This window comes from Microcebus murinus, chromosome 6, assembly GCF_040939455.1.
Source record: "Microcebus murinus isolate Inina chromosome 6, M.murinus_Inina_mat1.0, whole genome shotgun sequence".
In the NCBI taxonomy this organism is placed as follows: domain Eukaryota; kingdom Metazoa; phylum Chordata; class Mammalia; order Primates; family Cheirogaleidae; genus Microcebus; species Microcebus murinus.
The window spans coordinates 72,697,361-72,723,638 of record NC_134109.1 but is presented as its reverse complement, the minus strand read 5'-3'; the positions used below and the strand labels follow the sequence as shown (position 1 = coordinate 72,723,638).

General features: G+C 36.5%; 2 protein-coding genes across 2 annotated transcripts; both read right to left on the bottom strand.

The window, feature by feature from the left end:
* Nucleotides 1-8,842: 8,842 nt before the first annotated feature.
* On the bottom strand, nucleotides 8,843-9,781 carry LOC105864586 (olfactory receptor 4K14-like). The gene has a single exon (XM_012752563.3). It carries the CDS (start codon nucleotides 9,779-9,781, stop codon nucleotides 8,843-8,845), a length of 939 nt encoding a protein of 312 aa, XP_012608017.3.
* A 14,084-nt stretch (nucleotides 9,782-23,865) lies between these two features.
* Nucleotides 23,866-24,804, bottom strand: LOC105864587 (olfactory receptor 4K14-like). Its single transcript, XM_012752564.2, has one exon. It carries the CDS (start codon nucleotides 24,802-24,804, stop codon nucleotides 23,866-23,868), a length of 939 nt encoding a protein of 312 aa, XP_012608018.1.
* Nucleotides 24,805-26,278: the final 1,474 nt, after the last annotated feature.

The following is a 26,278-nucleotide window of genomic DNA, read 5'->3' as shown; positions in this document are numbered from 1 at the left end:
AAAAATATTTTAATTTTTTTTAATATCTCATTTAGCATTTCTAAATGATACTGATTTATAAAACCAGTGGTGAAGTTTCTCTCTCCCAACTGAACCCTGACTACATATAAATTTGTAATAGTATTGGTCCTAGAACACATATTCTCAAATACGGGGTTTTGGAATTTGTTTGGTCTTGACCTTGGGACTGAATACAGTGCTGAACTCCTTGCCAAGGTAAAATGGGATGCTAATAATCTCATTATAGGGCATCAGCATCATGAATAACTGTCATGATTGTATTAAAGTGCCAAATGAAGCAAGTGCCTATGGCCCTTCACCATTTGGGCAGTAATGATGATTATAAACAGTGTGGTATGTGATTGATTCTTCTGAAGCTTACAAAAGAAAGTGACAAGCTCAGATCTTTACACATTCATTTCAAGTCATAATCTGTGAACAAGAAAAATTCTATGACAATCTTTATATAATATCTTCTTTATTATAGCTACAGAAGCAATCATGATGTAATTAACCATAAAATCTAATCTAATCTAATCTATTACTTCTATTTGGTCTGAAGTGTAGCTCAAGTTCGATGTTTTCTTATTGATTTTTCTGCCTGGATAATTTATCCATTAATGAAAGTAAAGTATAGAAGTTCTCTATCATTGTATTGCTATCTATTTCTGCCTTCAGATCTTGTAATATTTGTTTAATACATAGGTCCTCTGATGTTTAATGCATATATATTATATTTAAAATTGTTGTATCCTTCTGTTGAATTTACCCCTTTATCTTTATATAAAGATATACTTTGTCTCTTATTGGTATTTTTACTGACAATCTATATTTTCTGATATAACTACCCATGCTTTCTTTTGGTTTTCATTTTCATGGAATATTTTGGTTCCTTTTGTTTCACCCTATGTGTGCTCTTAAAGGTAAAACAAGTAGTATATAGTTAGATCTTATTTTTTATTTCTTTTAATACATTTAACCATTCTTTGTCTTTTGATTGTAGGATTTATACCATCTATATTTAAGATAATTATTGATAGGTAAGAATTCAGTATTGCCATTTTGTTAATTGTGTTTTGACTCTTTTGCAGTTAATTTGTTCCTTTTTTGCTGTCTTTGTGATTTTAAGATTTTCTATAGTGGTATGCTTTGATTTGTTTGCATTTGTACTTTGTGTACCTTCTTTATATTTTTGCTTTGTAATTATCATTGGACTTATATAAAATATCTAATAATTGTAAGTCTACCTTGTGCTGATAACTATTAGTCATGTCCCCATCATATTTTAAGTTTTTAGTGTCTCAATTTACTTCTTTTTATTTTGCATATCCATTAACAAATTATTATAGTTATAGTTACTTTTAATACTTTTGTCTTTTAAATTTTACACTGGAGTAAATGTAATTTATACAACACTATTACAGTATTAAAGTTTTATCAATTTGACTGTATACTTACCTTTACCAGTAAGTTTTTAGTTCTACGTTTCTTTTTTTTTTTTTTTTTGAGACAGAGTCTCGCTTTGTTGCCCAGGCTAGAGTGAGTGCCATGGCGTCAGCCTAGCTCACAGCAACCTCAAACTCCTGGCTCAAGCAATCCTCCTGCCTCAGCCTCCCAAGTAGCTGGGACTACAGGCATTCGCCACCATGCCCGGCTAATTTTTTGTATATATATTAGTTGGCCAATTAATTTCCTTCTATTTTATAGTAGAGACGGGGTCTCGCTCTTGCTCAGGCTGGTTTCGAACTCCTGACCTCGAGCAATCCGCCCGCCTCGGCCTCCCAGAGAGCTAGGATTACAGGCGTGAGCCACCGCGCCCGGCCAGTTCTACGTTTCTTTACTCTCCCTGAACGGACTTAGATTCTATGCCCTCAATGTGATACTCTAAATATAATCTGAACAATGCAGAGTCATAGTAGATGGGAAGAGTTGGAAGAAAAATAAGGGGTAGAAGGAACCTGCATGGAGATTTTCTTTTCTCCCCTGAATAATCATCACATTCATAATTTAGAAAATAATCACTGTCTACCTTATTTATGTGGAACCACATAGTGGGAAGATAGCTATCTTCTCTTTGCCAAATATTTCTTCTCTGTATTACATTAAGAGAGTTTTTCTAAGGTTAACTTAATATAATTGGTAAAATTTCTTGCGATTATATAATGGGGATACCCTTAACTTGTATTTCTTAACTTGACGGTACACATCTCTTACTTGAACTGTTATCAGAGAATAATTAATATATTTATTTATTTTTATTGAGATATAATTCATGCACCATAAAATTCTCCTACTAAACAACAAACATCTTAATCTTCTAAAAACATTATGTTGATCAACTACTTTATTGTGGCTATTTTCATTAGATCAAATGATCAGGAAAAATGAAGTATTTTGGATGCTTTATATATATCTAACCAGATAGTGGGTGATGAACCACCTCAAAAACTTTTCTGGAGGTTCAATGGTTAGCATCCTAATGTGTTCCTATAGATACTAAATACCTAGACTTGGACATGAGGTGATAGTGTGACCTAAAGTACTAAACATGACTTGGGTCCTATCTCACTCTGCAAGTTATAAACTCAAGATGCAAAAAGAGCATTCTATCATCAGGTGAAATGTATAAGACGCTGAAATGTATAAGAGACTGAGCTTAGCAGTTTTAGAAGCATAAAGAAGTTGCATTAGTTATGGCTCAACTCCTTCAACAACTACTCATGTCATGCTGCCTTTTCTCCCTCATTGTACACCTGTGGGTACATGGGGAGTTCCTTATAAAGAGAACACTGACAAATAAGAACTTGGGCTTGAGTACGCTGATGGTTTTTTATTATAGCAAATTAGGAACAGCAATTAGAAGCAACTAGTAGTGAAACACTGAAGCCTTACATTTCCAAGTAAGTAAAGTATGATTTTCAAGTATTAGTTATGGTTAGTATTATGGTTGTGGTCCTGAAGGACAGTGGTGAGGGGAAAGAAAAAAAAACCTGGAAAAAAGAGCAAACTAAATCCAAAACAAGCAGAATGAAGGAAATAATACAGTTGAGAGCAGAAATAATAAAATTAAAAAGAGAAAAATAGAGAAAATAAATGAAATCCAAAGCTCATTCTTTGAGAAGATCAATAAAATCCATTAACTTCTTAGTAGATTGACCAAATAAGATATATGTATGCAAAACACAGACACACACTGACACACACACACAGACACATACACACAGTGAGGGGTGAATGAGAGAGAGAATAAACCAATTTATCAGAATCAGTAATGAAAGAGGGAACTTTACTTACAACTTTACAGATAAGATAAAGGCTGTTAGGGTGAGAACTTACAGCAGGGGCTGAGAAAGAATTCTTGACACAAAGATAACGATAGTTTTAAAGAAAGAATTTTAGGTTACTTTCGTTTTTTTCGACTTTTTTAATTTCAGTATATTATGGGGGTACAAATGTTAAGGTTACGTATATTGCCCATGCCTCCCCTCCCCCCTTGAGTCAGAGCTTAAAGTGTGACCATTCCCCAGATGTTGCATATCTCACTCATTAGGTTTGTATATACCCATCCCCCCATCCCTCCCCCCCACTTGCCCGACATCCAATAAATGTTATTCCTATATGTCCACTTAGGTGTTGATCAGTTAATATCAATTTGCTGGTGAGTGCATGTGATGCGTGTTTTTCCATTCTTGAGATACTTCACTTAGTAGAATGGGTTCCAGCTCTATGGAGGAAAATACAAGAGGTGTTATATCACCATTGTTTCTTAAAGCTGGATAGTACTCCATGATATACATATACCACATTTTATTAATCCACTCATGTATTGATGGGCACCTGGGTTATTTCCACAACTTTGTGATTGTGAACTGTGCTGCTATAAATATTCTAGTCCAGGTGTCTTTTGTGTAGAGTGTCATTTGATCATTTGGGTAGATGCCCAGTAGTGGAATTGCTGGATCAAATGGTAGATCTACTTGTATTGCTTTAAGGTATCTCCATATTGCTTTCCACAGAGGCTGAACCAGTTTGCAATCCTGCCAGCTGTGTAGGAGTTTTCCTATCTCTCTGCATCCATACCAACATTTATTGTTTGGGGACTTTTTTATAAAGGCCATTCTTACTGGAGATAAGTGATAACTCATTGCAGTTTTGATTTGCATTTCCCTGATGATTAGAGATGTTGAGCAATTTTTCATGTTCGTTGGCCTTTATTCTGTCTTCTTTTGAAAAATTTCTGTTCATATCCAATGCCCACTTTTTGATAGGGTTGTTTGATTTTTCCTTGCTGATTTTCCTGAGTTCTAAATAAATTCTAGTTATCAGCCCTTTATCGGATGTGTAGCTTGCGAAAATTTTCTCCCATTCTGTGGGTTGTCTGTTTGCTCTCTTGAAAGTTTCTTTGGCTGTGCAGAAGCTTTTTAATTTGATCAGGTTCCATTTGTTTACTTTTGTTGTTGCTGTGATTGCCTTTGGCGTCTTCTTCATAAATTCTTTGCCTAGGCCAATGTCTAGAAGAGTATTTCCAATGTTTTCCCCTAGAATTCTAATAGTTTCACACCTAATGTTCAAGTGTGTCACCCAGTGTGAGTTGATTTTTCTGAGAGGTGAAAGGTGTGGTTCCTGTTTCAGTCTTCTACATGTGGCTATCCAGTTTTCCCAGCACCATTTATTGAATAAGGATTCTTTTCCCCAGTGTATGTTTTTGTCTGTTTTGTTGAAGATTAGTTGGCTATATGAGGATGGTTTTATATCTGGGTTCTCTGTTCTGTTCCACTGGTCAATGTCCCTGTTCTTGTGCCAGTCACAAGCTATTTTAATTACTATAGCCTTGTAGTATAGTTTGAAATCTGGTAAATTGATACCTCCTATTTTGTTTTTATTGCCTAGGATTGATTTTGCTATACTGGGTCTTCTCTGGTTCCATACAAAGCATAAAACTATTTTTTCTATATCTGTGAAAAATGATAATGGTATTATAATAGGGATTGCATTGACTCTGCAGGTCACTTTTGGTAGTATAGACATTTTAACAATGTTGGTTCTGCCAACCCATGAGCATGGTATATTCTTCCACCTGTTTACATCCTCTGCTATTTCTTTCTTCAGTGTTTCATAGTTCTCCCTGTAGAGGTCTTTTACCTCCTTAGTTAAATATATTCCTAGGTACTTTATTTTCTTTGTTGCTATTGTAAAGGGAATTGAGTCTTTGATTTGGTTCTCACTTGTACTGTTGTTGGCATATATGAATGCCTCTGATTTCTGTGTATTGATTTTGTATCCTGAGACTTTACCAACTTCATTTATCAGTTCAAGGAGTCTCTGGGTTGAATCCTTGGGGTTTTCTAGGTATAATATTATGTCATCAGCAAAGAGTGTGAATTTGATCTCTTCTGCTCCCATTTGGATGCCCTTAATTCCACTCTCTTGTCTGATTGCTGTAGCAAGGATTTCCAGCACTATGTTGAATAGAAGTGGAGATATTGGGCAACCTTGTCTTGTTCCAGTTCTAAGTGGGAATTCTTTCAATTTTTCCCCACTAAGTATGATATTGGCTGTGGGTTTGTCATATATGGCTTGTATGAAGGGATGGTTCAACATATACAAATCTATAAATGTAATTCACCATATAAACAAAAGCAAAAATAAAGACCAGATGATCCTCTCAATAGATGCAAAAAAAGCATTTGACAAAATTCAACACCCTTTTATGATAAGAATGCTCAACAAAATAGGCATAGATGGGGCTTATGTTACTTTAAAAGAGAGGAAAATGCATGGCATGAAAGAGAGAAACAAGTGCTGCCTAAGGCTACGAGGTTTGGGCTTTTATTGGGGTTGTAAAGGCTTAAGGAAAAGCAGTTATTGCTGCAAAATGATAGTAGCTTTGTTTGTTTATTTTCTCTGGTAGGCTGCTTTGTCAGTCCTTTTGATATGTGTTCTCATGGATGTGTGGGAGGGTCTCCTCCATGCTGTCTGCTCAGTCCTCTTCAAGTGCTGTTAAAACAAACTCTTAAAGACAAGTTAAGCCATAGGTGGTTAAGCAAATAAAGGAGCAATTATGTGCTATGATTTCCCCCTATTTCTCTGTTAGATAGTTTATTAGCAAGGTTGTCTTTTCAGGCACCCATTTCTTTGGTTGGAATTGATAATCTTAACAATGGACTCAGAAACTGGGGTGTTTGCATGACAGTCTGTTCTTCTGTAACTGCTTCCTGCTGACTTAGGGTTATAGATTTGTCCCTGCCTGAGAGTCCAGTTAAGGGTTCGTAAGGGGGAGCGGCTGAAAACAGAGTCTTAAATGTTAGAATAGAGTGGCATAGTAATCACACTGGAAAGAAACAGTAAGGGCTCGAATTTGTTTTTGTATGAATGCTATTAAATAGTGGAGAATGTAGAGTCTGAAAACGAGTGTTAAAAGCAGAGGCATTAGGCGTCCTAAGAGAGATATTAACCGAGAAAACCATGGCCACACATGGAGTTTAAAATCCCTCCAGTCCAATCTATCAGAAGATCCCTGTTTGTGAAGTGTATTAGCCCTTTTAAAAATGTCTTGAAGGTTAGTTTGTATTTTTTTCTGATAGAATAATAAAGAAACAACAATCATTTAGCATAGCACATGTGTCTCCTTGACTGGCAGTTAGGAGATCAAGAGTCTGTCTATTATTCTATAAGTCAACCTATGACAGGGAATTTACTTGTTGTTGCAATATAGCAATCTGTTGGGCTGTTTCTATGACCAATTGGCTTATTTTTAAAGATAGTATTCCCACTGAAAAGATTGCATTAAGTAAGCCAGCTGTGCTAGCAAAAAATCCAGATATTATTCCAAGTATTGCAAGAATAGTAAAGGCTTCACGCTTAGTTCAAGGATATGAGGCTACAGTTGTGAGAAGTTGGAGGGCCTCTTGGACTGTAGGCAGATAGGGATGTAGAATGCTTGTGCTGGGGAATCTGGAAAGCAGGATATTTATTAGAGTTCCCAGTATAGACAAGAAGAGGACCAGCCTGGTATGTAATCTGGGTTGTGGAGACATTGGTAGAACCATAACAGAAGTATAAGGAGGAGGATGAGGACAACAAGAAGCCATATATATCACAGCATATTATTGAAGCTCATGGTTTGGGGGCTTCTGTGAGTAAATTGAAACTTCGTGGGGCTGGGTTGGGTGAGCTTGCCCTCAGACTTCAAAAAGCTGGCAAGGTAGCTGTTTTGGCAGGGGTCAAAGATCTGCTCCCATCTTCTGGGCAGAGCCACAAACAAGGGGTTAAAGTGGTCCCACTCATCCAGAGAGTCTGCTTGTGGAGGCAGGTATGTGTGAGGGTCATAAACTGGCAGTCTGCAGTGGGCCTTGCTGCCTCTCCCCTTTCCTCTGCTCCACAGTCTCCCACACTGTCTGCCAATAGGCAGGAGCCCAAGCCAGCACAACCCTAGATTTGTCCTAACTGTGCTGTCAGCCGGAATGTTCCCTGCTGAGAATGCCAGCCTGAGGTCAGGGTGTGGCCTTCCTTTGGGGGAAGGGGTGTCCCATGTTCAAAATGTCCCATGAACATTTTACATGTGGGACTCACACTGAACTCTCCCCACTGATCTGCCAACATGGGCTCCCTCACCTCCTGGGGCCAAGAAGGTCAATCCCTGACCATACCAGGGAGAAGTGCCCTGGTCCAGAGTCACCCACAGAGTGCAGAAGCAGGGTCAATGTCCCTCTGTCTTGGGTGTGCCCTGCTGTGATTGAGTCTCTGTGCAAGCAGCACCAGGGAGGGCCATAGAGCCAGGCGCACTCAGTGTGAACACCCCTTAGTCTGCTGCAGGACCCCAAGAGTAAAGGCCTAAGCCCTACTTTCTGTGGAAGCCTTGGTGTGGTGTCTCAATTGTCTCTCCTGGTGGCCATGGGTGGGGGAAGGGAGAAGGAAGAAAAGAGTCTGTATCAAGGAGTGCTAGCACTCTGGTCATCTCCAAACTTATCTCTGGGAGGCAGGCCATTGGATAATTTTTAAATGCCAAAAAAGCTTATTTATATATAGTTTTACAAATAAATATTAGACATTTGAATGAAAAAAATTGTCTTCTATTGATTTATTCAAATATTGTGTCTATTGTATATTAACCAGTATACCATGCATTATAGTTTTAATAAATAACCAGGTAAATCCTGGTCTTTGTTTACATTTTTAAACTTTTATAAAAATGGTTAATAATTTAAAGTATAAACAATAGTTTTGAAGACTGAGATGACTAACGAAATATCAGGATTTATTTTATTTTATTTTTAACTTTTATTAAGTTAAAGAAATCCAAGCAGAGAATTACCTCCACTGATATTCATTATGTACTTTATCACTTTTATATCATCCTTTATTTTTTCTCCATTAGCATTTGGGTAGGAAGCTATGTTAAGAACAAAATGATATTTTGCCTTTAGACAAAAGGCAAGTGAAGATTAGAAGAAGGTATCAATGCTACAAAAACACTATTTTTCCCAGTGGGTTTCAGAGAAAATTCAAAATAAAAGTTCATTTGGATGCAATCCATCAGAATGGACATATGGCTTTGTTGAATATTACAGGATTTTCTTTAATGCAGTTAAAGGCAGAGGAAAAATGATTTGATAATTTTCTCATAATGAAGGATTATTAGTGTTTGTATTTTAGAAAAATTTTTCATGGTGTTCTGCTAGTTGATTAGGAAATGTTGAAATTCCCTGAATTTTATTAACCCTATTTTTGTTTCTAGAGACAATAAAAACATGCAGACATAAATTAAATGCCCTGAATTCCCAATCTGTTTTACAAGGTAAATATAGGCAATCTCAAGTATTCACATTGAAGCTTCTGAGCATTACACATTAACATTGGAATCCCTGTAATAGCTTCTAAGTCTCTTCATAGCATTTTTCATCTCTTTATTTCTCAGGGTATAAATGGCTGGATTTAGGAGAGGTGTAATAACTGAGTAGAACACAGCAAGAAATTTGTCCATCCAGGTGATGCTGAGTGGCCACACATAGATGAAGATGCAGGGTCCAAAGAAGAGCACCACCACTGTGATGTGGGCAGTGCAGGTAGAGAGTGCCTTAGATGCCCCAGTTTTAGAGCTTTGTTGGACAGTGAGAAGAATATACGTGTAGGATATCAGCAACAGAATAAAGCAGGTTATGCCCACAACGCCACAGTGAACCTTCATTAATATTTCCAGATTATAGGAATCCATGCAGGCAAGCTTGATTACCAGTGGTGTATCACAGAAGAAGCTGTCTATGTCCCTGGGACCACAGAATGGCAGCTGAACAATTACAACCACTTGACTTATGGAATGCACAAAGCCAATGGTCCAGGAAGTCACCACCAGCCCAAAACACTTTTGGAGACTCATAATGGTGGAGTAGTGGAGTGGTTTACAGATGGCCACATAGCGGTCATAGGCCATTATTACCAGTAGCATCATCTCAAATGCTGCAATAAAATGAGAAAAGAAGATCTGGGACATGCAGCTTCCAAAATGAATGGTTTTGTTCTCCCTGAGAAAGTCTGTGATCATTTTAGGAGTGGTGACTGAGGAGAGCCACATATCAACAAAGGACAGGTTGGCCAAAAAGAAGTACATGGGAGAATAGAGATGGGAATCAGCAATGATTAAGATCACAATGCCAATATTTCCAGATACAATGATCAGGTAAAGCATACAGAATATTATGAAGAGTAAGATCTGAATATCCCAAGAGCGGCAAAGTCCCAGAAGCACAAATTCAGACACTATGGACTGATTTCCTCCATCCATTTTAATTCAGTGTATCCTCTAAAATAACCTAGAGGGAAGATTAAATTCTTAGTTACTGGGAGTAGGAAGATTACTTAATTTTTAGAATTTTGTGTTAATATTAAAATTAAGCATTTATATCTGACAGTAAAATGTATAATATGTGAAGAAAATCTTGGTCCTATATACATGGTATTATGTCCAACAGAGAAGCTAATTGCCTATGATAGGCTTTCCAATAAATAGAGCCTGAGATGCTATTGTTATGCAAATTGTTTATTTACTTTATTGAGAGGGGTCTCTCACAAGAAGCCCAAGTGCCCATCAATCAAAGAATGGATTAATAAAATGTGGTATATGTACACCATGGAGTACTATTCAGCTCTAAGAAACAATGGTGATATAGCACACCTTATATTTTCCTGGTTAGAGCTGGAACCCATACTACTAAGTGAAGTATCCCAAGAATGGAAAAACAAGCACCAGATATATTCTCCAGCAAACTGGTATTAACTGAGTAGCACCTAAGTGGACACATAGGTGCTACAGTAATAGGGTATTGGGCAGGTGGGAGGGGGGAGGGGGGCGGGTATATACATACATAGTGAGTGAGATGTGCACCATCTGGGGGATGGTCATGATGGAGACTCAGACTTTTGGGGGGAGGGGGGGAAATGGGCATTTATTGAAACCTTAAAATCTGTACCCCCATAATATACCAAAATAAAAAAAATAATTAAAAAAAAAAAAAAAAAGAAGAGAATGAGGAAATAAGGATGAGGAGTGGAAAAGCTAAAAAGATTGCTGTGTCACTTGGCAACTAACCAGCCATTCCACTAGTCCTATAATAAGAATCTGAATGAGGAACTACTAACAACTAATACACTAAATAACTAAAAATTAGGAAATACACTTACTTAGAAAGAAGATGGTGAAACTATATTGAAATTTGATACAAATGACATTATGTAACATTATTATTTTTCTATATTTCTTCTCTTAGGCATCATAAAACCAATTTTTTAACTTATCACAGTATGTAGGGACAATCTTTTAGACAGAAACTACATAGAAAGGTAATAAAGGTAATAAATATCTGGCCTGATGATTTATATACAAAACCAGGCACATAACATATAATTAATATCTACAATTAAGTGAAATTCATTTAGCAAACTTAATTGATTAGGGAAAAAATCTGGAATCTAAAGGAAATTCTTCTATCTTAAAGAAAAGGACACTAGAGTGCAACAAAAAATCTGAAAGCATAAAACTCACTAATAAAAATAAGTATACAGAAAAATTTAGAATATACTAATAATGTAATTGTGTCTAAATTACTCATATCTCTAGTATAAGGACCAAAAAAGATAGTACTATGAAACAGAGTAATAGCTACAACAATTTGTTAAGTGATAGTTAGTATAAAAAGATGTTAATTTGAGACATCAAAATGTAAAAATGTAGGTGTGTGTAAAGTGTACACTTTTTTAGTTTTTCTTTCTTTAATTTATAAGCAAAGTTAATGTGTCATCAGCTTTAAATTACCCACTATAACTTTAAGATATTTTTTGTTGCCTCATGGTAACCACAAAGGAAAAGCCTATAATAAATATACTAAAAATAAAAGTAAGGAAATAAAGCATGCTATCAGAGAACAGCACTTAACCACAAAAGAAGACAGGAAGAAAGGAAGAGAAGAGTTACACAAGTAGGAAATAGGTAACAAAATGACATCAATAAGCACTTGTCTATCAGTATAGCAGGAGGATATAACAATTATAAATGTATATATCCCAAACACTGGAATGTCTACATGTATAATGATAATACTAACAACGTAAAGGGAGAGATCAACTATAATTCAATAATCATAGGGGACTTCAACACTCCTTTTTCAGTAATGCACAGACCTTCTAGAAAGAAGTCAACAAAGAAACATCAGCTTTAAACTACCCTATAGAGCATAAAGGACTAATAGACATTTACAGATCAGTCTGCCTAGCACCTGCAGACTACATGTCTTCTCAATATCACATGGAACATTCTCTATGACAGACCATATGGTAAGCCACTAACAAACACTAAACAAACTATACACAGATTCAAGCAATCACTATTAAAATACCAATGACATTCTTTACAGATATAGAAAAAAATCTTCAAATTCATATAGAAATGCAAATGACCCCAAATAACAAATGGAATCAAGTCAAAAGAACAAAGCTGGAGGCATCACATTACCTCATTTAATAATGTACTACAAGATATAGTAACCTAAACAGCCTTGTACTGTCATAAAAACAGACACATAGACCAATGGAACAGAATAGAGAGATCAGAAATAAATCCATGCATTTATAGCCAACTAATTTTCAACAAAGATGCCAAGAGAAAATATTGGAGAAAGAATAGTCTCTTTAATAAATAGTGCTGGGAAAACTGGATATCAACGTAGGGATTAGTGAAACCAGACCCCTCTCTCTAAAGCAACTTTAAATGAATTAAAAAATTAAGTGTAAGATTCCAAACTATAAAATTACTAGAAGAAAACATAGGGAGAAGACTCCATGAAATTGGACTGTCCAAGGATTTTTTGAATTAGACTTAGAACCACAGGCAGCAAAGACAAAAATAGACAATTTTTACATCAAAATAAAATTCTTCAGTAACAAGGAAACAAAAAATCAATACAGTGAAGGGACAACCCACAGGATGGGAGAAAGTACTTGCAAACTATGCATTTGACAAGGGATTAATATCCAGAATCTATTAATATAAAGAACTCAAACAACTCAATAGAAAATAAATGAGTAATGTGATTTAGAAATAAGAAAAAGACCTGAATAGCCATTTCTGAAAAGAAGACATACAAATGGCCAAAGATATAAGAAAATATGCCTACTATCTCTAATTATCAGGAAAATGTAAATGAAAACCATGAGAGATATCACCAGACTCCAGTCAGAATAGCTATTAATATTATCAAAAAGACAAAAAATATCAAATGCTGCTGAGGATGTGGAGAAGGGGAACACCTTGGACTGTTGGTGGGTATATAAATTACTGCAACCATTATGAAAATCAGGATGGAAGTTACTCAAAAAATTAAAAATAGAACTACTATATGATCTAGCAATTCCATTATTGGGTATACATCCAAAGGAAATGAAATTAGTATGTGTAAGAGATATCTGCACTTCTATGTATACTGTAGCACTATTAACAATAGCCAAGAAGTAAAATCAACCTAAATGCCCATCTACAGATAAACTGATAAAGAAAATATGGTGTATAGATGCAATGAAATAGTATTCAGCCACAAAAGAGAATGAAATTTGGTACTTTGCAGATATATCAATGAATCTGGAGGACATTATGTTAAGTGAAATAAGCTAGTCACAGAAAGACAACACTACATGTTCTCACTCATATGTAGAATCTAAAACAGTTGATTTTATAGAAGTAGAGAGTAGTTACCAGAGAATAGGGAAGGTTGAGGGAGGGGAGGAACAGGAGAGGTTAATCAAGGGTTATAAAGTTACAGTTAATGGGAAGACTATGTTCTGGTGCTCTATTATACAATAGGATGACTATGGCAAGTGGCAATATAGTGTATATTTCAAGATAGCTAGAAAAGAAGATTTTGAATGTTATCACCACAAAGGAGTGATAAATATTTAAAGCGATAGATATGGTAGCTATTCTGATTTGATCATTATATAATATATACATGCATTGAAACGTCACGGTATAACCCATAATTATGCACAACTATGATGTGTCAACTAAATAAAAAATTAATTAATAAAAAAATAAAAGCACTGAGTTCTCTTTATTAAAAAAATTCACCTTCAAGTATATGAATGAATTTTGAGAAATCTCTAGGGTTTGAAATATTACTATCTCCTGCTCATCAAAATTATGAGATATCTATTATCTGTTTATCTATATATCATTGATTTCATCTATCTATCTTTCTATCTATCTATCTTTTCTAGGTAAGAATAAATTACACACTTGTGTAGAAAAGTATATCTTTTGTTTTTGATGCTTAGCATCCATAAACTTAAAACTTCAGTGATTACCAATCATTTACCTCTGAATATAATAATAATATTGCTTATAATATTGATTCTTAAGTAAATTCAGAATTCTTCTCAAATTGGATATTGGAAAGATAATCATTTATATCCCTTCACCCTTTATTAATTATCTTCATTGATATTGTTTCACTTTTTAAGTTTCTCATCTTTTATTCATTGAAATCTCCAGGGTGGTACCAGTGAGAACAAACGAAATGTGTAAACCATTACCACATCATGAGCATTATTTTCCCCTTCCATTATACTCAAAATGCATATCCTTATGCATAGATTAATGATAGAAAGAAATGTTCATAAAGAAACTTGGCAAAGCACGCATTTGCTGTGAAAAAGGATATATATGGTAACAGTCTTAAATTAGAAATAAATATATCTTCCATAATAGAAATTATCTAATTTCTAAAGATAATATCCTGAAATTTTACCCAATAGACTATGCCCCCTGAGAAACTTGAACAATCTGATCTTTATTTGAAAGAAAAGTAATTTTCTATCAAGACAAACCTTTCCAGGATAAGTTTTCAATAACTAGCTTTATACCTATTGAAACAAGTAACAGAGAAGATAGCTAATAGCAAAAGTAGTATCAACTGTGTTAGAGAAATCTGTTAAATGTAAACATGTACTTTCCTAGGGAACAGTTTATTAAAAATAAATCATATTGTTTTTTCCCACTTTAAAAAATTGTTAATATTTTATAATATTTGTGGAGTAATTATTTTACTCAATATTAATTCCATATTTATGAGAATTAGTAGAATAATCATAGGCTTTTTAAATTATTCAGAACTCATATAAAATCTCACTCTATTATTGTTGATCTTGTGACTTTAATCTAAACCCATTTTTGTTTCCATTTCCTCATTTGTAAAAGAGAAGACACAAAATGTAATAGACATGTTGTGAATATGAATCAGAAAATATACAGAAAGCATTAAGACCATAGAAATTTCAGTAGGAATAGGATAGGAGGAAAAAATTTATGTATTATATTATGAAAATGTCAGAAGCTAAATAAGCCATTCTCAAATCCAGGTATGGTGGGCATGCAGGAAATAGATACACTGAAATATTTTGAGAATTATCTTTAAAAATAGAGATTAAATAACTTACTAAAAACATATTATGTCTAAGATCAAATTCTCTTTTAGTCTTCTATTCTGATGTGTGTCTGAGATGATGTCCATTGTTGGGTGTAGATTGTATCTGTGGAAGTGCTTTCCCTCCTCAGCCTGACATATATTCATTATATGAGGGAGTCCCTTGTGTGAAATTTTCCTATCTATGTGCTGGACAGAATAACAATCATGGAGATAATTATCTTGGATATCTCTTGGGGACTTCTTTGTTAAGAGTGATAATTAAGGATTGCATACTCTAGAAATCAGAACAGAGAGGCAAGTAAAACCTTATATAAAGCAGCCAAGAATTAAAAAGTTGTAAAACCATCCTCTTAATCCCATCTGATCTTTGGCAAAGGAGAAAAAACATCCGCTAGGTAAAGGAATTCCTGTTCAATAAATGGTGCTGGGAAAATCGGATAGCCACGTGTAGAAGACTGAAACAAGATCCATACCTTTCACCACTCACAAAAATTAACTCATGAAGGGTAACAGACTTAAATCTAAGACATAAAAACTGCAGAAATTCTAGAAGGGGTTGGAAAAACTTTTATAGATATTTACCTATGCAAATAATTTATGAAGAAGACTTCAAAGGAAACCATAGCAACAATAAAAATAAATAAATGGGACCTGATAAAATTATTATAAAAAGCTTCTGCACAGCCAAGAAAAGAATCAACAGAGCAAATAGACAACCTACAGAATGGGAGAAAATATTTCTATGCTATACATCTGTTAATGGGCTGATGCCTGGACTCTATAGAACTCAGGAAAATCAGCAAGAAACAATCAAACGGCCCCATTAAAAAGTGGGCAAAGAGTGTGAACAGAAGGTTTTCAAAAGAAGATAGACTAATAGCCAACACACATATAAAAAAATGCTCAATATTTCTAATCATCAGGGAAATGCAAATCAAAACCACAATGAGGGATTGCATTGAATCAGTAGATGACTTTGGGTAGTACAGACATTTTAACAATGTTGATTCTGCTGACCCATGAGCATGGTATGGTGTTCCACCTGTTTACGTCCTCTGGTATTTCCTTCCTCAGTGTTTCATAGTTCTCCCTGTAGAGGTCTTTTACCTCCTTAGTAAAATATATTCCTAGGTACTTTATTTTCATTCTTGCTGTTATGAAGGGTATTGGGTCTTTGATTTGGTTCTTGGTTTGACTGTTGTTGGCGTATAGGAATGCTACTGATTTCTGTACATTGATTTTTGTAATATGAGACTTTACTGAATTTGTTTAACAATTCCAGTGGTCTCATGGCAGAATCTTTGGTGTTATCTAGATATAAGATGATATCATTAGCAAAGAGTGATAGTTGACCTCTTCTGCTCCCATTCGGATGCCCTTGATTTTCTTCTCTTGTCTGATTGCTCTGGCTAGGACTTCCAGCACTATCTTGAATAGAAGTGGTGATAGATGGGAATCTTATCTGGTTCCAGTGCTAAGTGGGAATGCTTTCATTTTTTCCTGGTTCAGTATGATGGGGCTGTGGGTTTGTCATATATGGCTTTTATCATGGTTTTTAGGTAAGTCCCATCTATGCCTATTTTGTTAAGTATTCTTATCATACAAGGGTGTTGATTTTTGTTAAATGCTTTTTCTACATCTATTGAGAGGATCATATGGTTTTTGTTTTTGCTTCTATTTATGAGGTCAATTACATTTCTAGATTTGCTTATGTTGAAACATCCCTGCATCTCTGGGAGGAAGACCACTTGGTCGTGATGGATTATTTTTTTGATAAGCACCTCAATTTGTTTTGCTATGATTTTGTTGAGATTTTTTGCATCTATATTCATAGGGGATATTGGTCTGTGGTTGTCTTTTTTCATTGTGTCCTTTCCTGGTTTTGGTATCAGGGTGATGTTGGCATCATAAAAGGTGTTGGGGAGTATTTCTTCCTTCTTGATTTTGTGAAATAATTTCTGCAGAATAGGCACCAGTTCTTTTCGTAGGTCTGGTAAAATTCAGATGTGAAACTATCTTGTCTGGGACTTTTCTTTTTAGGAAAGTTTTTTCTTGCTGTTTCAATTCTGGTCCTTGATATTGGTCTGTTCAGGAATTCTGTTTCTTCCTGATTGAGCCTATGGAGGTTGTGTGCTTCTAAAAATTTGTCCATTTTTTCCACATTTTGCAGTTTATATGCATAGACATTTTTATAGTATTCATAGGTGGTGTTTTGTATTTCTGTGGCATCAGTTGTAATTTCTCCTTTTTCATTCCTGATGGAGGTTATTAGAGTTCTTTCTTTTCTGCTTCTCATTAATCTAGCAAGACGTGTGTCAATTTTATTTTTTCAAAGAAACAACTTTTTGTTTTATTAATCTTCCATACAGCTTTTTTGTTATCAATTTCATTTAGTTCTGTTCTTATCTTTGTTATTGCATTTCTTATGCTGGGTTTGGAGTCAGTTTGCTCATCCTTTTCCAGTTCTCTGAGATGATTCATTAGATTGTTTATTTGTGACTTTTTTGTCTTTTGGATGTAGGCATTTATGGATATAAATTTTCTTCTTAGGACTGCTTTAGCTGTGTCCCACAGGTTTGATAGCTTGTGTCTCCTTTGTCCTTTAGTTCAAAGAATCTTTTGATTTCCATCTTGATTTCCTGTTTAATAAAATAATCATTCAGTAGAAGGTTGTATAGTTTCCATTACTTTGTGTAGAGATGAGAGTTTCTGTTGGAGTTGATTTCTAATTTTATTCCCATGTGGTCTGAGAAGATGTATGGTATAATTTCCACTTTAAAAATTTTTTTGAGACATGTTTTTTTCTTTTTCTTTTTTTTTATTTATTTTTTATTTCGGCATATTATGGGGGTACAGATTTTAAGGTTTCAATAAATGCCCTTCCCCCCAACAAGTCTGAGTCTCCATCATGACCATCCCCCAGATGGTGCACATCTCCCTCATTATGTATGTATATACCCACCCCCACCTCCCCTGCCCAATACCCTATTACTGTAGTAATTATGTGTCCACTTAGGTGCTACTCAGTTAATACCAGTTTGTTGGTGAATATATGTGGTGCTTGTTTTTCCATTCTTGGGATACTTCACTTAATAGTATGGGTTCCAGCTCTAACCAGAAAAATATAAGATGTGCTATATCACCATTGTTTCTTAGAGCTAAATAGTACTCCATGATATACATATACCACATTTTGTTAATCCATTCTTGGATTGATGGACACTTGGGCTGTTTCCACAGCCTTGCAATTATGAATTGTGCTGCTATAAACATTCGAGTGCAGGTGTCTTTTTTGTAGAGTGTCATTGGATCTTTTGGGTAGATGCCCAGTAACGGGATTGCTGAATCAAATGGTAGATTCACTTGTATCACTTTAAGGTATCTCCATATTGCTTTCCACAAAGGTTGAACTAGTTTGCAGTGCCACCAGCAGTGTAGGAGTGTTCCTCTCTCTCCGCATCCACGCCAGCATTTATTGTTTGGAGTCTTTTTGATAAAGGCCATTCTCACTGGAGTTAAGTGATATCTCATTGTGGTTTTGATTTGCATTTCCATGATGATTAGAGATGTTGAGCATTTTTTCATATGTTTGTTGGCCATTCTTCTGTCTTCTTTAGAAAAGTTTCTGTTCAAGTCCTTTGCCCACATTTAATAGGGTTATTTGATTTTTTCTTCCTGATTTTCGTGAGTTCTAAGTATATTCTAGTTATCAGCCCCTTATCAGATGCGTAGGATGCAAGAATTTTCTCCCATTCTGTAGGTTGTCTGTTTACTTTCATGACTATTTCTTTGGCTGTGCAGAAGCTTTGTAGTTTGATCATGTCCCATTTATTTATTTTTGTTGCTGCTGTGATTGCCTTTGGGGACTTCTTCATAAACTCTTTGCCTAGGCCGATGTCTAGGACAGTGCTTCCAACGTTTTCCTCTAGAATTCTAATAGTTTCATACCATAGGTTTAAGTCTGTTATCCAGAGTGAGTTGATTTTTGTGAGAGGTGAAAGATGTGGGTCCTGTTTTAGCCTTCTACAGGTGGCTATCCAGTTTTCCGAGCACCATTTATTGAAGAGGGATTCTTTCCTCCAGTGTATGTTTTTGTCTGCTTTGTCAAAGATTAGATGGCTATATGAGGATGGTTTTATATCAGGATTTTCAGATCTGTTCCACTGGTCAATATTCCTATTTTTGTGCCAATACCATATTGATTTAATTACTACAGCTTTGTAGTATAGTTTGATATCTGGCATAATAATGCCTCTCATTTTGTTTATGTTGCCTAGAATTGCTTTTGATATTTGGGGTCTTCTTTGGTTCCATACAAAGCGTAAAATTATTTTTTCTAAATATGTGAGTAATGCTGATGGGATTTTAATAGGTATTGCATTGAATCTGTAGATCAGTTTGTGTAGTATAGACATTTTAATGATGTTGAGTCTGCCGATCCACCAGCATGGAATGGATTTCCATCTGTTTACATCCTCTGCTATTTCCTTCCTCAGTGTTTCATAGTTCTCCCTGTAGAGGTCTTTTACGTCCTTGGTTAAGTATATTCCACATATGAAATTCCTCTTCTGTCATTTTGGTTGCCTGATTTTGGTTGGTGACCATTTCTAGGGGGCTGGGGCTCCTCTTTGGGGGTGTGTTTTCCATTTGGTTCTTCATATTTCCTGAGTTCCTTCGCGGATTTCTTCCCATGTGGCTCAGTTGTTGTTTCTTTCCTTTAGGTTTTTGTTTGGGTATTCACACACCTCGTTTAGTTTCTGAGCCATTAGGTGGTGTCTGCGGGTGAGGTTCGACCACTCCCTGTATAATGAGCCAGTCGGTGTTGTGAAAAGGGTGTGCCGGATGCTCTCCCTGTCAGTAGGTGGCGCTTGCTTGGAGGAACAGGCTACGCTGTTGTTTTTATGTCCTGTTATCAGCTCTTGTTCTTGTAGAGAGAACTCTAGTGCCTGACGTGGTGGGTGGGGCCCTGGGACTTCCAGGTGTGTCCTTTTCTCTCCTTCAGTGAGGGCTAGTCTAGGAGAGAGTCTGGGCGGAGCTGGGTTGGGTAAGCCTGCCCTCAGGCACCACCATTGTCCTTAGCAGGGATCAAAGTTCTGATCTCTGCTTCCAGGCAAAGCTGACAGGGAGGGGCTGGAATGGCCAGGCTTAGTCAGAGAGTCTGTGTGTGGGGGTGGGGCTGTCTGAAACTTGCAATCTGGAACGGGCCTCACTTCTTTCCACCCTCCCCAACTCTGCAGCTACTCCCGGGGCTCTGCCAGCAGGCCAGACCACACGCCACCAGGCCTCCCCTGGCTGTGCTGCCGGCGGGGAGGTTCCCTGCGCAGGAACGCCACCTGGGCTGGGCGCACGGCCTCCCTTTGGGGGGAGGGTTGCCCTCTAGGACGCTGATCTGCCCCTGAAGGCACACACACCTCAGTAGGCTGTTCACAAATATCCCTTCTGTGCCCCAGGCAATGCGAGGCCTGGGTGCACGGGTTGTGGTCTACAGGGCTGACCTCTGGGTCCCAGAGTTCAATCTATATCCCCACCAGGGAGAGCAGTGCCAGTCCCAATTCACCCACAGGGAGCCCACGCTGGGTCTATGTCTCTCAACCTCAGGGTCTGCCCTGTTCTCCTGGGATCACCATGCCAGCAGCAACTGGGAGGGCTGGTGGGTAGGGAGCTCACAGTCTGGGTTCCCCTTAGACAGCTGTAGGGCCCCAAAAGGGAAGGTCCCGTTCCCTGTAGGTGCCTCCGGCTGGTGGCTATATTGTCTCTCTGGGCAGCCGTGGGTAAGGTCGGGGGAGGGGAGGAGGAGGCAATATGGCGTTTGCCCCGCGGCTTGGGTCTGTGCACACAGAGTTGGGAGCCTGGTGCCGTGTCTGCTACTGGCTTACCACTCACTGGCAGCGGCCGTTGCTGGGTTGGTGTCCGCAGGTCTCTCCACTCGCTGGGGAGCCCAGCAGCAGTCTGGGATGCAGGGCAGGGAAAATGGCCGATCTACCTACACTTCCCGCTGGTCTCCGGGCTGCTCCGGGGGTTCCAGCTTCCAGTTATCCTCCGTGATCTCCTCCTGTGGAGTCTCCTGTGGTCTCAGGTACTCCTCTTTCTGACCCTCATCCGATTTAGGCTCGTCTTCTTGCTTCTTTTCCTGAATATGCACTTTTATTCTGTTGACGGAAAAAAGCCAAACTCAGTCCCGCTGAAGGAGAATCTCGGAGTCGGAGGGCCTAAAAGGGCCATCTTGAGACATGGTTTGTGGCCTAGGATATGGTTAACCTTAGAGAATGTCTCATGTGCTAGTGAGTAAAACATATATTCAGTGGTTTTGGGTAGGATGTTCTGTAAATGTCAGTGAGGCCCATTTGACCTGGATTCATATTTTTTAGTCTTATTTACTCATACACAATTTGGAGATAATAATAAAGGCAATATAACATGAGAACCATTATAGTATGCCATTATTATACTGTCAGTTTTTTTTGTATTTTGTTTCTAAATTAAGAGAAATAAAAATGGCATATATGCCATATTTTTGTTTTAGGTCTTTTATTGTTGATTTTTTTATATATGTATAGATTTGGAGTGCATATATATATATATGTATATATATATACATCTATATATGTATAGATTATATGTGCAGTTATTACATGGATACATTGCATACTGGTGAAGTCTAGGTTTTTTTGTGTAACCATCACCTAATTAACATACATAGTACCCATTAGGTAATTTTTTTTTCCAATACATCACTCCCATGTTTCCAATTCTCCAGTGTCTATTATTTTACTCTATGTGCCCATGTGTACTCATTATTTAACTCTCACTTATAAGTGAGAACATGTGATGTTTGACTTTCTGTTTCTGAGTTATTTCACTTTAGATAACAGCCTTCATTTCCATCCATGTTGTTGCAAAAGACATGATTTCACTCTTTTTATGGCCTAGTAGTATTCCATGGACACTTTGGTTGATTCGATATCTTTGTTATTGTAAATAGTGCTGTGATAAACATACAGGTGCAGGTATCTTTTTGATATAATAATTTCTTTTCCTATGGGTAGATACCCAGTGGTGGGATGGCTGGATCAAATGATCTTTTGATTTTTTAATAATAGTCACTTGTCTGGTGTAACATGGTATCTCATTGTGGTTTTAGTTTGTATTTCTCTGATGATTAATGGTGTTGAAAATTTTTTTCATATGTTTGTTAGCTATTTGTATATCTTCTTTTGAAAAATGTCTGTTCATGGTTCATGTCCTTTGCCCACTTTGTAATGTTTTTTTTTTCTTATTGAGTTGTTTGAGTTCCTTGTACATTCTAGGTATTAGTCCTTTGTCAGATGCATAGTTTGCATGTATTTTCTGCCAATCTGTAGGTTGTCTGTTTACTATATTGATAATTTCTTTTGCTGTGCAGAAACTTCTTAATTTAATTAGGTCTCATTTGTCTATTTTTGTTTTTGTTAGATTTGCTTTTGGAGTCTTGGAGTGATAGTGATAAATTCTCCACCCAAGCCAATGTCCAGAAGAGTTTTTTAATAGGTTTTATAATATAATTTTTATTGTTTCAGGCATTATAGTTGCATCTTTAATTCACCTTGAGCATATTTTTATTTATCGTAAGAGATATAAGTCAAGTTTATTCTTCTGCATATGGCTATCAAAATTTCCCAGCAGCATTTATTGAATAGGAGGTGAAAGATCACTACAACAAAAACTACAAAACACTGATGAAAGAAATAATAAGTGACACAAACAAATAGAAAAACATCTCATGCTCATGGGATGGAAAGAATCAATATTATTAAGATGATCATACTGCCCAGGGCAATTTACAGATTCAATTCTGTCATATTTTAACATTATTTGTCACAGAATTAGAAAAAAAACCCTAAAATTTACATAGAAACAAAGAAGAGCCCAAATAGCCAAAGCAAAAGAACAAAACTAAAGACATCACAATTACTTGACTTCAAACTATAGTATAAGGCAACAGTAATCAAAACAGCATGGTACTGATATAAAAATAGACACATAAATGAATGGAACAGAATAGAGAACCCAGAAATAAAATCACATGCCTACAATAAACTGAACTTAAACAAAGTAGACAAAAATATGCACTGGGGAAAGGACATCCTATTAGTGTTGATTCTTATAAGTCAATTTCAATTCACTTAATTACTAACTCTGGAAGAAAGAAAGAAATACTTATGATTTGGAAATTTAGGAATTTCTTAAAAATGCCAAAGGAGTATACTTAAATACACCTAGCCCACTAAACTTTATGATTATTTGAGAGTAACAACTGATTTCTAATGATTCATTAAAATATAAGTACTCACTACCTATTATTAAACTGTACTACTATTATATTTAGTACTACAGTTTCATAATTAGCCATGTTATACATGGTCACTGGACTCAGGGAGATTTTATTTTAGTAGTTTACACTGAATAAATTTAAAGAATAACTGTTAGTCCTTGAAACTGGGCTAACCAAAAGAAATAGCATTTTAAAAAACTTTTATTAAGTTAATGAAATCTAGTAACCATAACCTCCACTATTATTCTCCATGTGTTTTATCACTTTTATCATGTCTTTGTTTTTTCTTTTGCCTCTCCCCACTAGTATTTGGGTAGGATGCTAGGTTAAGAAAATAATAAATTCCATTACCTTTAGACAAAATGTAGTGAATGTTTTGAGGGGAGGAGCCAATGTTACAGAAACATTTTTTGTCCAAAGGAAGTTAAGAAAAAAAGTTCAAGAGAAGTCTATTAAGATGCTAGTCAGCAGGATAGATGCATGCCTTTGTTAAAAAAAATTAGATTTTTATCTAACATAGTTGAAGGCACAGGCAGACTGATGGGAGAATTTCCCCATAATGAAGTATCATTAGTTTTCTAGGCATTAATTATTTTCCTTGGAATCAACATAGTAGTTTCTGAACTTCTTCATAGCGTTTTTCATCTCTTTATTTCTCAGAGTATAAACAAGTGGATTTAGGAGAGGTGTAAAAACAGAGTAAAACACAGCAAGAAATTTGTTCACTCCTGTGTTGCTGAGTGGCCACACATAGATGAAGATGCAGGGCCAAAAGAAGAGCACCACCACTGTGATGTGGGCAGTGCAGGTAGAGAGTGCCTTAGATGCACCAGTTTTAGAGCTTTTGTGGACAGCGAGAAGAATATATGTGTAGGATGTCAGTAATAGAATAAAGCAGGTTATGGCCACAACCCCACAGTGAACATTCATTAAAATTTCCACATTATAAGAATCTATGCAGGCAAGTTTGATTACCAAGGGGGTATCACAGAAGAAGCTGTCTATTTCCTTGGGACCACAAAAAGGGAGTTGTGCAGTCACAACTATTTGACTCATGGCATGCAGAAGACCAAGGGCCCAGGAAATCACTACCAGTCCAATGCAATTTTTCAGGCTCATAATAGTGGAGTAGTGGAGTGGTTTACAGATTGCCACATAGCGGTCATAGGCCATTATTACCAGTAGCACCATCTCAAGCCCTGCAATAAAATGAGAAAAGAAGATCTGGGACATGCAACCTCCAAAGGAAATGGTCTTGTTCTCCCTGAGAAAGTCTGTGATCATTTTAGGAGTGGTGACTGAGGAGAGCCACATATCAACAAAGGACAAGTTGGCCAAAAAGAAGTACATGGGAGAATGGAGATGGGAATCAGTGATGATTAAGATCACAATGCCAATATTTCCAGATACAATGATCAGGTAAAGCATACAGAATATTATGAAGAGTAAGATCTGAATATTCCAAATGTGGCAAAGTCCCAGAAGCACAAATTCAGACAGTACAGACTGATTTCCTCCATCCATTTTTATTCAGTGAATCCTGTAAAATAACCTGGAGGGAAGATTAGATTATTAGTTACTGGGATGAGGAAGGATACTTAAGTTTTAGAATTTTGTGTTAATATTTAAATTTAGCATTTATATTTGAGAGTAAAATGTATAATAGTAAAGAAAAATCTTGGCTCTCTGTACATGGCATTATGCCCAGCAGACAAGCTGACTGCCTATTTAGCTTGAAGCAGAGCCGGAGATGGGATTGTTATGAACATGATTTGTTAAGAAGTATTCTCACAAGAAGAAACTGAAGAAAACAGTATGGCAAGGAGTAAGATTAATAAAGATTGTGGTGTACTTTCCTACCTGGAAAGTAGCTGCAGTTCACTAATCCTATTAAAAAAACTTTGAGTGGGGCACCACCAACAACCATTATAATAAATAACTATAATTACTTATAAATCTACTTAGGAAGGTGAATGTGAACTGATACTAAAATCCAGCATAAATTATAGGGTATACAATACAGTTTGTCTGTATAGACATACCTCCTTTTATTGCAGTTGGCCTTACTGTGCTCACAGATACTGCATTTTCCACAAATGGAACATTAGTGGCAAACTTACGTTAAGCAATTCAATGGGCACCAGTTTTCTAATAGCATGGGTTTACTTCATAACGCTGTGTCACATTTTGGTAATTCTCACAAAATTTCAAACTTCTTAATTATCATTGTATGTTGAGGTGATCTGTGATCAATGACCTTTGATGTAACTATTGTAATTGTTTTGGGTCACCATAATCCATGCCCATATAAGACTTAACAGAGAAGTGCTGTGTGTTCTGACTGCTCCACTCACTGGCCGGTCCAGGTCTCTCTCTCCCCTCAGGCCCCCCCTATTCCCTGAGACACTACTATATTGATAACAGGCCAATTAATAATCCTAAAATGGCCTCTGAGCATTCAAGTGAAAGAAAGAGTCACGTCTCTCCCTTTAAATCTAAAGCTAGAAATGATTAAGCTTATTGAAAAAGAAATGGCGAAAGCCAAGACAAGCCAAAAGATAGGGCTCTGGCACCAGTTTGCCAAGTGGCAAATGCAAAGGAAAAGTTCCTGAGGGAAATTAAAACGTGCCACTTCAGTGAACAAACAAATGATAAAAAAGCAAAACGGCCTTATTGCTGATGTGGAGAAAGTTTTAGAGATCCAGATATATGATCAGTCCACTCACAACAGTTCATTCCCTAAGTGAAAGCCTAATTCAGAGAAGGTCCTAACTCTCTTCAATGCTATGAAGAATGAGAAAGGGAATGAAGCTGCAGAAGAAAAGTTTTGGAGCTAGCTGAGGCTAGTTCATGGAGGTTAATGAAAAAAGCCATCTTTGTAACATATAAGTACAATGTGAAGCAGCAAGTGCTAATATAGAAGCTACAGCAAGTTATCCAGAATATCTAGCTAAGATAATTAATGGAGACTGCTACTCTAAGAAAAAGATTTTCAATG